Raw genomic sequence first — 18,420 nt, 5'->3', positions numbered from 1 at the left:
CTGTCATCATTACGTCAGTCAGCACTGAGGGTTTGTTTGGAAGTTCCATCTTGTCCTTTACTAAGCCTATCCTTCTAAAATAATAATAGTTACTCGTAGTAACTATTTGGTCAAACGTTCAAAAAATATACTGTTGAAATGTAAAACCATAGTTCACGTTTTGTACTGTTGGTATCCTGCAAATGTTGCAAACTAAACACTAGAACACTAGTTATACATCCTGATGCAACCTGTCAGGCCTAAATATGCAAGCCTTACGCCTAATATATGCCATCTTAGGCATATATTTTATGGTCTTTTTATGAGTATAATAAAGTCCATTTTTGTAAGTCCGATCATTAGTTGCTATGAGTTCTATACTTTTTGGATATTGAACTGGGTTTTTAGTCTGTTGTATCCTTCAATTCTAATTGTTTCTTCAAGTTTAACATTTATATATTCAAGTTATACTAATTGTATACACAGTTGGCTCATTTTCTGCACTAAATGTTTGCACTAAAGATTATTTTTTGCTTTTCTCGAGTGCTTGTAGTCCAGTTTTGTTATGGTTCCTATTTCCTGGGTACCTATTTCCTGCTAGGTGGACAGAGATATTAGGTGAAAGGTCCCCCTAGGCCTATTACTGACCTTTCCCCAAGATCCAACCCACAACAGTTGCCTATTTCTTTTTCTTTTAATGTATTCCAAGCTACAACAATATACTGTATGTATTAAGTAAAACCCATAATTATATATTCTGTCGTTATAGATTATTATATAAGAGGTAAAATATAATTAATTGTGAAATATGTGGTTTTTTATGTCTAAGCACTCGAGTTAAGCAAGAAAATTGTTGGTATATTTGGTTACTTTAAAGTTTTTAGACTCAAATTTTATGTTAAATAACATAGGCTTCTGTGTACTAATGTAGTTACTAAACTCAAGATGTCACACCACTCAAGATGTCACACTAGTCAAGATAGATGTATAGATGTTACAATACTGAAGATGTCACTTAACATAAGACGTCACATCACTCAAGACGTCAAACAACCCTTGACGTCAAACACCACTCATTACGTCAAATCACCACTGACAACAATCGTTTATTCTCACATTATCCTTGTGCAGTAATGTCAATGATACCCTCCAGTATCACTACAGAGGCAGGCTTTCACCTCACTGCTGTTAGTGAAGTCTGTGTTGCCACACTTACCCCAACAGCCTACTGAACCCGCCACCGGCAGGGTTGTCGGCCCCGACTACAGCCATAGTACAGTAAACCCTCTGTGCCAGTACACGTAAACTAACTCGGGACGACTGCGCGAGTCCGGGACTTGTGATACGACGAGAGGACTGGTATACATCTTACGGATTCTCTAATTTATACAACACTTCATTTATCGAAACTTCATTCATGAGTGAATATAACCATCATTAATATCAAAGCCTCACGCCTACAGAGTGACGATTCATCAACACGGCGCGTGAGTTTCACAAAAGCCTAATACCGTAAATAGCTGCCCCAGACCACCGGCTGCTTCAACAAGTGTGACTAACTCGTCACACAGAGATCATCCGAGACACACCACATAAATATGACAACATTCGTGTACACGCTACATAAATATGCCACTACACTTGTGACAGGATACACACTACATAAACATGGTACAACATACGTTAGCAAGATATCAGAGGTGTTAAACTGTTAGGAGATAACTCCAGGTGGAGTGACAGCAAGACTTTAGGTAAGACCTTAGTTCGAGACCTTCCCTCCCCCTCAGAACATCTCTCGACTCTGCAGTGAAAGTCTCTTACGGTCCAGCTTACCTTCCGTGAGCCACAACGGTGTCATCAGGAACGTCCAGTGTGGTGACATTCCTGCCGCAGGTAAACTGCTCACCCCACGCCCTGTATGGTGGCTTTCCTGCCGCAGGTAAACTGCTCACCCCACGCCCTGTATGGTGGCTTTCCTGCCGCAGGTAAACTGCTCACCCCACGCCCTGTATGGTGGCTTTCCTGCCGCAGGTAAACTGCTCACCCCACGTCCTGTACGGTGGCTTTCCTGCCGCAGGTAAACTGCTCACCCCACGTCCTGTATGGTGGCATCCCCCAGCTCCTGAGACCGGCTTCATCTAGCAAGAGCGACAGGTGTCATCACACCTGTACTCTCCTGCTAGAGTTGGAACCTTAAGCTTGGCATAAACACACTTGTTCTAGATTTTCAGTTTTTTTCTAGTTTCCATAGTGTTAACTTTCCTTTCTCTGTGAGTATACTACATGTGTGCCTGTGAGGACGAGTCGGCCTTTGTTTTAGAAGTGTATATTAAGTAAATGGTACTCCAGCAGTCGGTACTCCACCAGCTGGTACTCCACCAGCTGGTACTCCACCAGCTGGTACTCCACCAGCTGGTACTCCACCAGCTGGTACTCCACCAGCTGGTACTCCACCAGCTGGTACTCCACCAGCTGGTACTCCACCAGCTGGTACTCCACCAGCTAATAATAACCAACAACTTTGGTATATATTTTGTATAAAACTCACACCATATCATTCGGTTATGATGAAAACCAAACAATCTCTGTTTTACAAAAATTATAACAAATTGCTAAGTAAAAAAGGCTGAGATGTCCATTTTGTTTTCATTAAAGAGAAACATACTGGTTGCTTTAGCCTCAGTTGTGTCTTAGATGTTTCTTGAAGATGCTAGGAGTGTGGTATTTGTTTATATATAGAGAGAGAGGCGAGTTTTGATGTATTGATTGTCCTCCACAGTACTGTCCGGAGGAGGCCCCAGTGGAGGTCCCCAATGCACTACAGCTTCCTCACCCTCCATCACCCTCATCCAGGTAAGTGTTTCCCCACGTTTCTACCTCATCCTCACGCCCCTCCTGCTCCCTCACCCTCCAGGTGATTCTCCCTTATGCTCCTCCAACATCCTCCTGCTCCCTCCAGGGGAGTCCTCTTCATGTTCCGGGGATTAAAGTGTTAGAAGTAAGGGAATGTATGTGGAAAGGAGGTGTGTGCTGGCAGGGAAAACGTTTAGGAATAAAAGAATAAAGTTTGGGTATAAAGAATAGGAGCGGACAGGGGGCATCAACCCCCCTTAACGTCTACTACACAAATAGCAAGATTCTTAGAAGTCAAATAGACGATTTAGGTACACTTTTGTGCACAGAAACAGTTGGTATTATTGCACTGACAGAAACGAAGGAGTGCTCTCTATCGAGCACTCTATCCATCGTCTAAATTGTCTATCCATCTAAATTATTTCCTGGCATTAGAAACCAGCCATATATAGAGACTAAGAACAGCGTCTCTCTATCGAACACTTTATCCGTCTAGTCAATCTTCCGTAGGTTTCAAACAGGACAAATAAAAAAGATCGGATTACGAGGTTATAGAAGTCATTACAGTACTTTAGGACGAGGCTAACTGTACTACGATAAAACGACCTACGAGGCATAAGTAAACAATGGAGGTTAATAGGCACTACGATTTATATCTAGAAGCGTTAATAATAAAATCCTCAATACTTTTTGCCCTTGTGGGACCTTATATATGTTGTTCAGTACAGTATACCCTTAACTTTAGAGTGGATGCATATTTTCTATAAAAAAAACATATAGAAGGGTAACTAAATTAATTTATTGCATTAAAACTCGACCATATAAAGAGACAAAGAAATGCATTTTACACTAGAAAGACGTAAATTAAAATGAGACGTGGGTGAGGTGTATAGATGAATGAAGCATTTTACACTGGTATGATACAAATAGGGCTTTGACAGTATAAAACACAAAAGATAGAACATCCAGAAAACGTTTCTGCCCGAAACGCTTTGCGTAATAGTGGCTTTAGGCATTGTATGTACTAGCTCTATCTATAAATTCATTAATATTTGTATCACCAATTGTATGTATGTACTTCACCTGAATAAACATTTGAACATTTTTTAATTTTGAAAAATTAATTCATGATCTCACGTATGGCTTTCACTATTTTCTCCTAGATAAATCAGATTCATATTATTTAATTGCTTACTAGATTCATGTTTAGAGTTACAGATCTACGGAATAACTTGCTAAGATGAATGTTCTAAAACCACTAGAATGTTTGAAGCTCAGCTAGACAAATATATGAATGAGAATAGTTGGATATAAATAGTAACTGCCTCACATGGGTCAAGAGGTATAGCGTGCATATATACCTTTATTTATGCGTGTCCATGTTGACATACCTGCAGGAAGAGTGATGCTTAACTTAGAACAGTGTCTCGTCCCGCAGGAGGCAGAGGTCACCGTGCACACCCCGCTATAATAAAGTGAACGTGTGTGTGGGGACCCGGGATGGCAACACCCACACCACCAGGCTGTATGTCCCACTCCAGAACGACGGCTGCTGCCCCGGTGCCCCCGAGGACCTCCCGGAATCCCGCGGCAAGCAATTCCCCCCACCTAGACTACGGCCTCTCGACTACGATAACGAAGGCTTCCTACCCAAGTAGCTAATGCTACCGTGTGGCGCCAGTGGCAGGCTTGCTAGTGAAATATTGTGATTTCACTGACCCCCGCCAGTGGCATACTCTGGGCTGCTGTAGTCGTCTGGTAACGTTACCAGCCAGACTTTTGTTGGAAATGGTGAAGCCACCGAATCAGATGTTTGTGATAAACTTATGGCATTATGCAAGTGATTGAACATGGACTGTGATTTTAGCATAAATACAGAAATGCAAGAATAGACATAGGCAGGAAAGAGGCTTTCCTGCCTATATATCCACACCACTAAACTGTAAATCCATCCTTCTGAAGATGTATTATTAAGAAAGAGAGTATTTAAGGAAATTCCTGACTTAATCCTTCCTTCGTGGTCTGACATTGTCGTGTGTATATATATATATATATATATATATATATATATATATATATATATATATATATATATATATATATATATATATATATATATATATATCGTTTTTATCATTTGCTATATTCAATAAAATGATATATCATATTGATATATATACATATACATTATATAATATGGTTATGATATAATATTTTTCTGTCTTATTGCTCGTTATAAACTATTTTTTTAATGCAATTTCTGGCAAAGGCAGTAAATAGGCTAGGTTAGGTTAGATTAGGCTTGGTTATGTTAAGTTAGAAAAACTTTGGTTATGTTAGATTAGAATAGGCTTGGTTATGTTAGGTTAGATTAGCCTTCTTTATGTTAGGTTAGATTAGGTGTTTATTATTCTTTGTTTATAATTGAAAGACTGGATGGTTATCATAAATAATGTTGTGGACGATATGGCAGTGAGGCTTCTCTACCATATACATGATTGTAAAGATAACATATCCTCTTTCAAAGGCTAATATACATCGAACATAACCCTAACCTAACCTAACCACGTCTTTCACATTATTTGTGACACTGTAATTATCAACACGATATCATAATGTACAAAATTACGTTAGGGGACTAATATTTTCGCCATGGTGGCTTAATTCTACCTAAAATTGTTAACCTACAGCTTTCCAATTACAGAATTGTTTGGTTCACATATTTTGTATTTTATATTCCTCAAAAAATCAAAAAATAAATGCTTAATTTTCATATTGTGTTTTGATTTACATTTTAATCCTTTATAGACTAACTTATAATAGTCTAGTATATAATCTATTATAACAAAGTCAAGGATGATTCAGTGATGATACATTCAGCAGGCCAACAGCAGCTCATAAAGGAGGTTGTTGTGCTGAGGTAGCCTTTCCCGCGCTCGCATTTCATTGGTAGAAACTGTGTTGACATTCACTAAAACAGCCAATCACGTCAAAGCTCCGCCCATTTTATGATGTCACAGTGTGTCCTGATACAGTAACACAGAGACTTCTGGTTCCACCTTGACGCCGAGAGGACGTCTGGACGCCTCCTCTTCCTAGAAGCCGCGGGATCATATTCTGGTTTGTGATTAGGATTTGATACTGCCGTTTGGCATTCCTCTTCAACGATCTGATTGCACGACGACTGGCGCACATATCGCCTCGGGTCACGGGATTGTTGATAGATTTTTTTTTACGTGTTCTGGCTGGTTCTCCCCGCGGGAGTGCCGGTGTCCGGCGCCTGGCTTGGCCGAGAAGGTACCGGGGGTTGGTGGGCTCCTGGTGTGCCCTCAGTCGTGGTGGGCGGCTGGCTTCTGCTCTGCCGGGGTCACTTTTTGGTTTTGTTACCCAGTGTTCTCTGTGTGGGGCGGGGCCGATGCCTGTCACCCTGAGGGACTCCTGGGGCTTCCCTATCATCTACCTGTCTGTGTTTCTTAGCCGAAAGGCATATTAGTTTCCAGCGATTGGCGTCAATCGTATCGCGATTAGGCTTGGCGTTTCACCTTGCGGGCAATAAATATCAGGAGGGGCGGTTAATCAATATCACCAGGTGTGGATCAACAAATATCACCAGGAGGTGGGAGAGTCGTAAACAATATCACAAGGTGGTGGGAAGATCAACATATATCACCAGAAGGTGTGAGGTTAACCAATATCATCAGGACGTGGGCGGGGTCAATCAATATCACCAGGAGGCTGGGAGTCAACCAATATTTATTACAGGGAGGGATTAACCAATATCACCAGGAAGAGGGTTAACCAATGTCACCAGGAAGAAGGTTAACCAATGTCAAAAGGACGGATGGGATCAATCAGTATAAAACAACTACCAATTCCTGACAATTTTTTACCATGATACTCAAATAAGCTTTAAAGGTTTTCTTGTGTCAATTTTAACTTGTTGAATCCAGTTTAATTTTCAATCTTTCTAGCTCAGTGATACACTAAAGCCTAACGACAGCGGAGTTCCCTAACAATTTTGATTAAAACAAATTATATTTTATTTTAAACACGATAATACAATATGTACATACAATAAGGCAAGGAAATATCCTCACATGGAGCCGACAAAACTTAGCACAATCAGCCTCAAACAATAATTACGTACAATCAATCTGTGCATCAATGTATAAACATGGTACCTCGTAGGGTTCAACACCAACCCATGCGGACGTCAAAGTACCCGCACAATACCAAACAATGCATGAATGCTCGCCATAGAGAGCATTCATAAATACAACAGCCACATGAATGCAAGAGAATACGTACACAAAGGTGTATATACTTCGAAAAACCAAAGTACACCTTGCACTGTATATACTCCGTGATTATTGGATTTAAAGAGCACAATATTACCATATATTTCCGTATAGTGAATTCAAATTAAATCGCATGTTTCAAAGGAACTAATTATACAAGAAATGTATAGTAATATTCAAAAGTTTAATATATAGTGACTGACTGACTATGGCTGATGGCACTGTATTAGGCTCTGTGGCCGGTCAATTGGACTATCAATAGGTTATCATTTGTTCTGTAGCTAGTAAACAGTATTATAGCCATAGTTGTTGACTGGCCGCTCACAGATGAACCTGGAAAATAAATAGGACGTTAGTGCTTAAACATCACTTAAAAGTTTTTAATTTACGCATGCGCGAGACTAAGGCTAATTATTTCTTTCCATGGACTAATGGTGCTTAGACTATTCATGCAAAATAGTTTTTATTAAAAAGCAGATCATAACAGCACAGATATGAATGCGTTGATTAATATATATTAAATATTGCTCTATATTTTGCAGAGCACACAGCTAATTGAAACTATTAAAGTTTTTATCTGAGATTTCCATAATTTTGAAACGCTTTTGCAATTTGATGGACACTTTTGTTAAATAAAAGCAATTGTTTTGCTGTTTAAAAAAACTAAAATAAGCAAAGTACAATAATTATAACTTGTATATATTTTTCATTCACTAGTTACCTATGAAACTAGGCTCCTCGTATTAGTAACCCTTGAAGCCAGGCACCTGTGTACTCACCTAGTGTTGTGTGTGTGTGTCTAACTAACCTGTTATCCGTATCGCAAGGTTCGTCGTTCCAAAGATATTCGATGTTCCACCTCATCTCAACACAGTCTTCATCATCGAGTGCCAGGAAACTGTAAGAATTACTGGGCTCGTTGTACCCCCACCTGATACAAACAATAATAATTTATATTAACACTAGTAATGCTTTATACATAACTACTTGTGATTCACATAAATGTTCCATGTATATCAACGAGGACTTGTACTCCCAGCAGTTACAACATCCTGGAGTGAAGTTAAATCTACTTTATTGGCGTTAATTCAACGTCGTTTGAGTTAATGTTGATCATATGTTAACTTAACGCTCATTTGTCATTTTAACATTGATCCTATATTGATTTAATGTTAATCCTATGTTAATTTAACGTTGATCCTATTTTGTATAATATTGATCCTATGTTGATTTAATATTGATCAATTAGGCACACCAGGTGCATGGAGCGACTCACCTGGAGAAGTTATAGGCGCTATTATCTGCCCAGACATAATATCCTTCTGTGTGCTGGTCACTGAGGCCAATCCACGTGTTTTCCGTGACCAGGTCTGCCAGACGGGAGAGAAGGGACGACTCATCAGCATGAAAATAGGGAAATTGAGCCAGGATTCAACACGCATTTACGCAAGTACTTACGAACCGGTACACATTTCCCCAACCTTTGGCGACTTTGTTTACATTTATTAAACAATTTACAAGCATCACAATTCCCCATGAAGTTTTATTGCCATGTGCTTCGGCGCTCACAAACTGTTTAATTAATTGTAAACAAAGCCGCCATGATTGACGAAAGATGTGTATGGTCGTAACTAGAGGCCAGATTCACGAAGCAGTTACGCAAGCACTTACGAACGTGTACATCTTTCCTCAAACTTTGACGGCTTTGGTTACATTTATTAAACAGTTTACAAGCATGAAAACTTTCTAATAAACTGTTGTTATTGTTATAAACAGCCTCCTGGTGCTTCGAAGCGCATTAACTGTTTAATAATTAGTAAACAAAGGCGTCAAAGATTAAGAAAAGATGTACAGGTTCGTAAGTGCTTGCGTAACTGCTTCATGAATCTGGGCCCTGGTCTTTCTGACCATGCAGCCCACAACAGTTGCCTCACTCCAGGGTACCTCTTTACTGGTAGGTGAACAGAGGCATCAGGAGTAAGGTCCCCCTAGACCAACTACAGGATGCAGCCCACAAAAGTTGTCCAAGTCCCAGGTACGCCTAACTCTACTGCTAGGTGAATAGAGTTATCAGGTGTCAGAAAACAGGCATAAATTTCTGGGCCTATGCTAAAATGGAAACCATGACTAATTCGTCCATTCACCAAATGCGTCGCTGTTTTTCACGGAATCGACCACTCCGTTAAAAATACGTCGTGTTAGTAAACATTTAAGCACCGTAATATGGACGTTTATGATTGATCGGCCTCAATAGGTCAGATTGATCAGGCTAAACAGTTTTATTTTTACGTTTCTGATTAAGCAAAACATTAGTATTTTTTTACGGAGTGACAAATGAAGAGCGCGGGCTGGTATATTACAGTTAAAACGTGATGGTGAACCCACTGGTGAGGAAGAGGTGCTCCTCCTCGCTGGTGACAGAGGTCAGGGAGGCGCCCATGAGGCTACAGTATTCTAGAGCACTCTGCCACGAAACTTCTTCCTCGCTGACATAGTAACATGATGACTGGTATTGCTGCCACCCCTCATCGCAGGCAGACTGCGGACTGTTGGTTGTGGGGGTGGTGGTTGTTGTTGGGGTGGTGGTTGTGGTAGTGGTGGTTGTGCTAGTGTGGTAGTTGTGGTAGAGGTGGTAGTTGTGGTGGGTACCGCTGGGACGCTACACAGGAACCTGTAATATAGACAAATTTCACACTATAAACAATATATTTTGTTAGTAATGTCAAGTTTTTTTGTAACAGGACCTAGAAGAGAGGTCAGGAAATTTGCCCAAGCATGCAAACTCCTGCAGAAACCCTTCCACCATGCCGTGGAGGCAGACTCCATACACAGTTTCAAATGTAGATATGATAGAGCCCAGTAGGCTCATAACCCTGTACATTACTTGAGTGGCGGGACTATAGAGCCGAAGCTCAACCCCCAGCAAGCACAACTAGGTGAGTACCAGACTCATAGGTTGGACTTGAGATTGATTGATTGATGAAGAATAAGCCACCCAAGAGGTGGCACGGGCATGAATAGCCCGTAATAGACTTAAGGTCCCTGTCAACAACATATAAATAAATAAATAAATAAATATGTTTATTCAGGTAAGGTATATACATACAAGTGATGATACATTAATGGATTGATATATAGATAGAGCTAGTACATACAATGCCTAAAGCCACTATTACGCAATGCGTTTCGGGCAAGAAAAACATTAATATCTAGAACTTAATACTAATTGAGCATAAAGAATAGAAAGTGTTTAGAACAAAAACAAATAAAGATAAAAAAAGGGGAACATGACTGAAAAAGCAGCACAAATACAATAGGTTGACAAACAGTGTTGATTAAAAAAAAGAAAATAACAGACATGGGTTGACAATAGAGGAGTGAGGTAGGTTACAGGGAATTTATTAGGTAGTGTTTAGTTTTTATCTTAAACTGGTTGAGAGAGGTACAGTCTTTAACATGGTTGGGAAGGTCATTCCACATTCTGGGCCCCTTGATTTGTAGAGCATTTCTAGTTTGATTAAGTCGTACTCTAGGAATATCAAAACTGTATTTATTTCTGGTGTGGTGCTCATGGGTTCTTTTACAACCTTCTATGAAGCTTTTGAGATCAGGATTGGCATTATAGTTTAGCGTTTTATATATGTATAATACACATGAGAGAATGTGCAGTGACTTAATGTCTAACATATTCAGAGATATGGGAGAGGGAGAGGTAGTCTTGAGGGTATAGCTTGCTTCCCAAGGAGATAATGTCCCATGAGTAGGGTAAGGGGTAAGGGCACGTTATCAGGGTAGACAGAGACGGGATGCCCAGTGGCCACACAATGGGTAAATGATTCAATGTTACTTGAGCATTTCCGTCCACTGGGGAGTACCTCCATGACTGGTCTGGGATACTAAAAATCGTCAGCAGTTTTGCCAGACTTTTTAAAGGTGTCAAACTTTGAGACTATGGAAATATAAGGCAAAAATGTGCTTCGTTTTATAACTTCTTAAAAAAAATTAGTGATATATTATACTCACTAGAATTCAAACTTTCTCGAATGCGATGACATTCTTGTAGTGATTTTCGGATAACTCGCTAAGAAGCATTAATTAGTGGCACTCGTTAGTGAGTATTCGGTTAGTGGCTCTCTTTTGGAAAATGACAATTATGTCACTGTGGGAACGAGGCAGATAGGTCATTGTAGGAACGAGGCAATTAGGTCATTGTAGGAACGAGGCAGTTATGTGTCACTGTGAAGCATATGCATTAGACGGCATTGGTTATGGAATAAGAGGTCAGAGAACACTTACTGCTTGACAATCGTCGCAATAGTTGTTACTCCAGAGGTAATAGTACTTGCGTCGCATTGCTACGCACTTCTTCTGCTTCTTGATCATCCATAGTACACTAGACTCGCTAGGCTTATCCTCGGCCCAGCTGGTGGAGGTAAACAAAGAGCCTGTTAGCTACACTTGTCACTACAAGACTGGTGCAAGTATAATTCTTGAAAATTTCAGTCAGTGCAGAATATCTACTATCATACGTTATGAACATAGTGTAATTACCTAAGTGTAGTTACAGGATGAGAGCTACGCTCGTGGTGTCCCGTCTTCCCAGCACTCTTTGTCATATAACGTTACATGGGTACTCTCGTATTTACAATGTGTGTCTGTAGGATCCAATTATTATATGCTAGTTGTGTGGTACTCTCTGACACGCTAAAATATTTTCTAGATTAAATGTTATGAAACGCTAAATTATTCTCATACGCTAAAATATTTTCATACGCTAAAATATTCTCATACACTAAATCATTTTTACTTATATTCAAATACGCTAAAATATTTTGACATATACTTTCAGACGGTAAAATATTTTAACTCGCTAAAATATTTCGACAATAAAATATTTCGTTATGCCTAAATATTTCGCAACGCTAAAATATTTCAATACGCAAAAATATTTCCCCCGCTAACTTCTCGTGATCAGCTGTTCCTATGTAAACAAAACAAACCCACGTGACGTAGTGTGCCCCTGTCAGTGCATGAATAGAACGCTCACAACGCCCTTAAAGGTGAAGTGTTGACATGTAAAGCAAGAGTGCTTCATTTATATTACCGGGTGCAAACACCCCCCCCCTCCCACGATAATGATAGCAGTTATAGTAACTATTTGGTCAGACATATAAAAGTAGGCTGTCGGACGCAAAAAAAGTTCACGTTTTGTATTACAAAATTAGCCCAAATGGCGTTTTACAAAAAAGTGGAAAGTAACTAAAGAACCAAACCTGTCCAGGGTGTAAATAAGCTATCCTACCTTGAGGTTACCTTGAGGTGCTTCCGGGGCTTAGCGCCCCCGCGGCCCGGTCGTCGACCAGGCCTCCTAGATCTAATATATACTACATTAGGCCTAAGGTTATGCCTACGGTAATGTTGTATATAGTGAAGCACGTGTTTCCTCGCAGGTGTGGAGCGAATGATAAAATGTATACGGGAATGCATGATGAGAGGTATGGGGACCTACCTGGTGAAGGTACTAAGGGAGCCGTCCACCCAGACGTACGAGGATTCCTCCAGGTCGTTGAAGCCTATCCAGGTGTCCTCGTCCAGTGTCACTGTAACATAAGGGTGATACTGGTGGTTGATGGTGGTTGTGGTTGTAGGGTGGTAGTAATGGTTGCGGATGGTAATAGAAGAAGGTGGCTGTGTTGGTTGTAGGGAGGTAGTAGGGTGATTGTAGTAGCGGGTGGTGGTAAAAACAATTGTAAAGGATTATCAATGTTGACCAAAACAATAACGTGGCTGTTGGTCAGCCACGTTATTGTGACTTCATCTGCATAAAGATTATTAATGCATTAAATATATATAATGAGTGTTTACATACTCTTTAAAGGAGTATTATGTGACAAATATGCACGCCCATTATTCCAAGAGCTATAGCAGCCACTGAGAGGTACATATACATGTATCTGAGATATATATATATATATATATATATATATATATATATATATATATATATATATATATATATATATATATATATATATATATATATATATATATACATAATGAATGTACAATGTGAGATATATGCTATATGTACATTGTGAGATATATGCTATATGTACATTGTGAGTGGTAGCACATAAACACTACCATATTTTCTGCATATGTAAAATGCAGCCAATATATTATGAATATATTCTATATTGTATAGGACGATAAATGAAGGCATTATACATAGGAACTCACACATGAGGATCGCCTGCTGGAACTTGCTGGAGACGGTGGCCAGAGACCCACCAGCCTCACTGCAGAACTGCTGACCCTCGTGCCAGGTGCCAGAGGCGTTAGCCAGTAGGAAGCACCTTGTCTCTATCAGGTGCCAACCGTCGGGGCAGACATAGAGAGAGGCACTGATGCCACCTTCTGTAGGGGGTAGGCACCAGGAGGGGTCCAGTGCCTTCGGATCGAGGTCATTTTGTTCTGGAGAAGCTGATTTCAAGCTTAAATTAATTAAAGAATATATAGATGTGTAAGAAAATTTGTTATCATCCAGATTTAAATAAGTTTTATAAAATTAGCCATTCACAGAAGTCAAAATGACATATCATATGTGGATTTGAGAACAGGAGAATGCCTATATATTAGCCCATACGAGGCTGCTTATGTTGATATCTACCCAAATATATATATATATAATATATATATATATATATATATATATATATATATATATATATATATATATATATATATATATATATATATATATATATATATATATATATATATATATATATATATATATATATAATGTCGTACCTAGTAGCCAGAATGCACTTGTCAGCCTACTATGCAAGGCCCGATTTGCCTAATAAGCCAAGTTTTCATGAATTAATTGTTTTTCGACTACCTAACCTACCTAACCTAACCTAACCTAACTTTTTCGGCTACCTAACATAACCTAACCTATAAAGATAGGTTAGGTTAGGTAGGGTTGGTTAGGTTCGGTCATATATCTACGTTAATTTTAGCTCCAATAAAAAAAAATTGTCCTCATACTTAATGAAATGGGTAGCTTTATCATTTCATAAGAAAAAAATTAGAGACAAAATATTAATTCAGGAAAACTTGGCTTATTAGGCAAATCGGGCCTTGCACAGTAGGCTGAGAAGTGCGTTCTGGCTACTAGGTACGACATATATATATATATAAAACCTAAGCTTGAAATCCAACCGATCCCACGTCAAGGATATATGAAACAATATAATATGTAAATGTCACTTGTTAACATTTTTCAATATACTTACCGCTGACTGTCGAGACTAGGCTGCAGTTGATGCTTTGACTGTCAGTGTATTCCAGGCGAACCATGAGGTCCAACTCTTGCAGGCGACTCCAGCCATCAACCACAGAGCCATCAACCATAGAGCCATCAACCACAGAGCCATCAATCACGTGGCCATCAACCACGGAGCCATCCCCTATCTTTTGAAGTCAAAACAAACAATAAAATCTCCCCATTTTGATGCTACAAAATGAGTTACAACGCTCCTTATCACATAAGATTCATGTAATGAAAACTCTGAATTTTAATGAACATACGACATGCTTATATATAATTAAATATGCGCGTTTATCACATCAATTCCGTGTGAGAAGGATGGGAGTCGAACTTCAGGGGCCGCCGAGATGGAAGCCTAGTACTATAGTACTGTGAGACCTAGAAGCCTTGTCACCCCTGTTCTTCACACGGATAACCATGAAACCTCGTGGTTTGATGGGCATGTGCTTAAAATTTGTTAGGTTTATCGAAGTGCACCCTAGCTAGGTTAGGTGTGCCCTCGGGCGCACATAATCATAGCATGATCTGAATACAATAGTCAGCATGAGATGAATACAAGTCAGCATACTCTATATGTAGAAATCAGCATTACTTGATGTGAGTAACTTACTTGGTGAGGCGAAGCTGTGCAGGTGATGTGAGGGTGTTCCCCGCGTGGGTAGGTAATGCGGAGCTGTGTATCTGTCCTCACAATCATGTCTTCTTGAGGGACCAGGGATGGGCGGCGGCACTGTGCCAGCTGCGATAATTACCTCAGTGTCACGTGATGTCATTGTAATGATAACTCAAAAATTTATGTGGTGTTCAGAGACGCGAGTTCAGTCCCACCCTATTACCATTATATTTTCTTTATGGAAATTATGAGAATAAACAGACACTTCAGATCACGTTGTTGTGATGTCATCGTGCGTAGATTTACACCTCTGAAAACCATTCTCTGGAAGGAATATAAAGAACAGGCAGTCTATGGGTTTATCGTGACCCTCCCCCCTCCCCAAGACTAAGGACCTAGGCTAACAGCTGGAGAAGATCATCAAAGCAAATAGGGAGACCTTCGATAAGCCGCCGGCTTCCTGTCCTCGTCGAGACCACTAGTGTTAGTGGCTCTCAGGTAAACTAGTGGTCTTCCCCCAGGGTGCAACCCACAACAGTTGCCTGGATATCTGTACACTGCTAGGGGAACAGATCTGCAACCCTAAAAAAGTAGCCACAAAATGCCGAGTTACCACATGTTACATAAAGAAATAGTAAGCCAAAAACTCACCGTGAGAGCAGCAGTAAGTAACAACAATAATCGCACCATCTTGAGTGTATACGCAGTGGGTAGACAGCGCTCCGGGCCCTTATATACTAGGTGGGTGCAGCGTCCCCTCCCACAGTAACCCCAGCCGGCTTTCCCCACAACCCAACCCGGGCTGCACAACCTGCAATATATCATATTATGATCCCATGATTCCTCAAGGAACATAATACGAGGTACTGTGAAAAGTAGCTCACAAACAAATACGCTCTCTGTGCGTAGGTGGGTGGCTTGGGTTTGTGGGATTTCAGTCCACCGTACTTTATCCGCTGTGACAACTCAAGGAGACGGGCTGTTCTGAGAACTCATCTTACTTCACTATTTATGAGTTCAAATTTGTTTATTATGGACACCATACTGACGCTGTGGAGGTTGGCAGAAAGATTATAGCCACATAATGGGTTCAGGTACTCAACGCAAAAGGTTTTTAAATATGGAATTTATAGTTTCAGTTACGGTACACAGTGTTCAATGCTGGCAGTAAGAACACAACACAGTGTGACATGTTAATGTGAGTATAATTCTTACATAGAGTTTGTAAGGCATTTCTTAGTTTCTCCTTTAAACTGTTGGAGAAAACTACAGCTTTTTATAAGTATTAAGTTTTAGTCCTTAATGTTTTCCTGCCTGAAACGCTTTGCGTAATAGAAATAGAAATAGGGGGGGTAGAAATAGCCTAAGCTACTCTATCCCTTTGAGATGTATTTATTGCTTATCTCAATAAACATACTTGAACTTGAACTTGCGTAATAGTGGCTTTAGGCATTGTATGTTACTAGCTCTATTTATAAATCTATCAATTTTTGTATCACCTCTTGTATGTATGTACTTTACCTGAATAAACATTTGAATTTTTGAATTTGAATTTTTAATCTCATTGGGGAAGTCATTCCACAGTTTAGGACCTTTAATTTGCAAAGAATTTTTGCTTTGGTTAAGTCGATTCTTGGAATATCAAATAGATATTTGTTCCTCGTGTGGTGCCCATGGGTTCTGTTACAGCCCTCTAGGAAGCGCTTAAGGTCAGGGTTAGTATTGCAATTCAGAGATATAAAGATATATTGTACACTTTACTGTCTGTGTGTGTGCAGTGACTTGATACTTAGCATATTCGAGAATTAAGTGCGAATGTCATTTATTTATGTACAAGAAAGTACTACGAATTGCGAAAGTACATGTGTTGGTGATTACGTGGTACATTGTTGCAAAGCAACTACCACGCAGTGTTTACCGTGCAAGCCAACATATACAGCTTAGAAGTTGCTGTGTTGCAAGGCAGGGTCGCCAAGACAAAGACAGCCTGTGTCTCAGCCTATGTCCGACCTTGGGACGGAGAGAGAGGGAATTATCAGGGAAAGCGCCAAGCCATTACGACTATATAGCACTTTTAAGGGGTCAGGATAAGGATTTGTGATGGGGGGGGGGGGGGGGAATGGTGCCCAGCTACTTGGACGGTCTGGGATTGAACGCCGACCTGCAGGAAGCAAGACCGTCGCTCTACTGTCCAGCCCAAGTGGTTGGACCTTGGGAAACTCCGCGTAATAAAGCCCTCCCTTGATGCCCGGGTAGCCGTATTATTTTATTATGTTAATTTATATATTATGCAGCCAGTATCCATCCTGTGGGTAATACTTGCTCAAATATCCATCCCATAGGCGATAAGGACCCCAAAACCGTCCTGTGGTGGTAATGGACTCCATACCCATTCTGGGGGTGGTAGTGGACCCCCATACCCATCCTGTGGGTGGTTGTAGACCCCATACCCATCCTGTGGGTGGTAGTGGACCCCATACCCATCCTGTGGGTGGTTGTAGACCCCATACCCATCCTGTGGGTGGTAGTGGACCCCATACCCATCCTGTGGGTGGTAGTGGACCCCATACCCATCCTGTAGGCGGTGGTGGACCCCATACCCGTCCTGTGGGTGGTAGTGGACCCCATACCCATCCTGTGGGTGGTTGTAGACCCCATACCCATCCTGTGGGTGGTAGTGGACCCCATACCCATCCTGTGGGTGGTTGTAGACCCCATACCCATCTTGTGGGTGGTAGTGGACCCCATACCCATCCTGTGGGTTTTAGTGGACCCCATACCCATCCTGTAGGCAGTAGTGGACCCCATACCCATCCTGTGGATGGTAGTGGATCCCATAACCATCCTGTGGGTGGTAGTAGACCCCATACCCATCCTATGGGCGGTAGAGGAAAAGGTAACAGAGGCACATAATGGGCTCTGGAAGTGAACCCCAAAATTTATTTAGTTATGCAAGTTACAGTCTTGAAAAATTTGTTGCACAGTTTAATGAATATATATCTGCGATCATTTATAGCACAAGTGGCTCAAGAACTAGACCACAACAGTCTCTAAGCTGAGCATTCTACGTCTGTGGTGAGCCAGTTACATGCAGCCTAATATACCAATCTTGCAGTTTTCTTGACATCGTCGCCATAGCTACAAACATGACAGAAGAGACCTTGTTCATCAAACTGCCTCATGCGAAAATATCCACCTGACATAGATTTTCAGTCATTCACGAGTTTCTTCTTATATGAGGCATATAGGAATAGATCCCCATATCCAGCAGTAGCCTCAAGGTAAAGTAATTATGAGGAGTGGGAGATGTCAGTATGACTGTACGACACATGGAAGAGATA

General features: G+C 40.6%; 2 protein-coding genes across 2 annotated transcripts in view; one reads left to right on the top strand and one right to left on the bottom strand.

The window, feature by feature from the left end:
• LOC123769939 (bestrophin-2) overlaps positions 1-5,605 on the top strand; it is a 40,495-nt gene extending 34,890 nt beyond the window's left edge. Inside the window, 2 exon segments of the mRNA XM_045761412.2 lie at positions 2,759-2,832; positions 4,271-5,605. Of these exon segments, the coding sequence (XP_045617368.2) occupies positions 2,759-2,832; positions 4,271-4,490 (294 nt within the window). The 3' untranslated portion in view covers positions 4,491-5,605.
• Positions 5,606-7,293: 1,688 nt separating this feature from the next.
• LOC123769940 (macrophage mannose receptor 1) lies at positions 7,294-15,877 on the bottom strand. The gene is given in 12 exon segments (XM_045761416.2): positions 7,294-7,463; positions 7,939-8,061; positions 8,407-8,500; positions 9,516-9,743; positions 9,746-9,801; positions 11,427-11,437; positions 11,439-11,553; positions 12,640-12,730; positions 13,371-13,613; positions 14,432-14,609; positions 15,077-15,205; positions 15,731-15,877. Coding segments are annotated over 12 exon segments (1,359 nt in total). The 5' UTR covers positions 15,770-15,877; the 3' UTR covers positions 7,294-7,411.
• Positions 15,878-18,420: the final 2,543 nt, after the last annotated feature.

The sequence above is a fragment of the Procambarus clarkii genome, chromosome 45, assembly GCF_040958095.1.
Source record: "Procambarus clarkii isolate CNS0578487 chromosome 45, FALCON_Pclarkii_2.0, whole genome shotgun sequence".
In the NCBI taxonomy this organism is placed as follows: domain Eukaryota; kingdom Metazoa; phylum Arthropoda; class Malacostraca; order Decapoda; family Cambaridae; genus Procambarus; species Procambarus clarkii.
The sequence above is the reverse complement of the archived record's forward strand: the minus strand, read 5'-3'. Positions and strand labels throughout refer to the sequence as shown.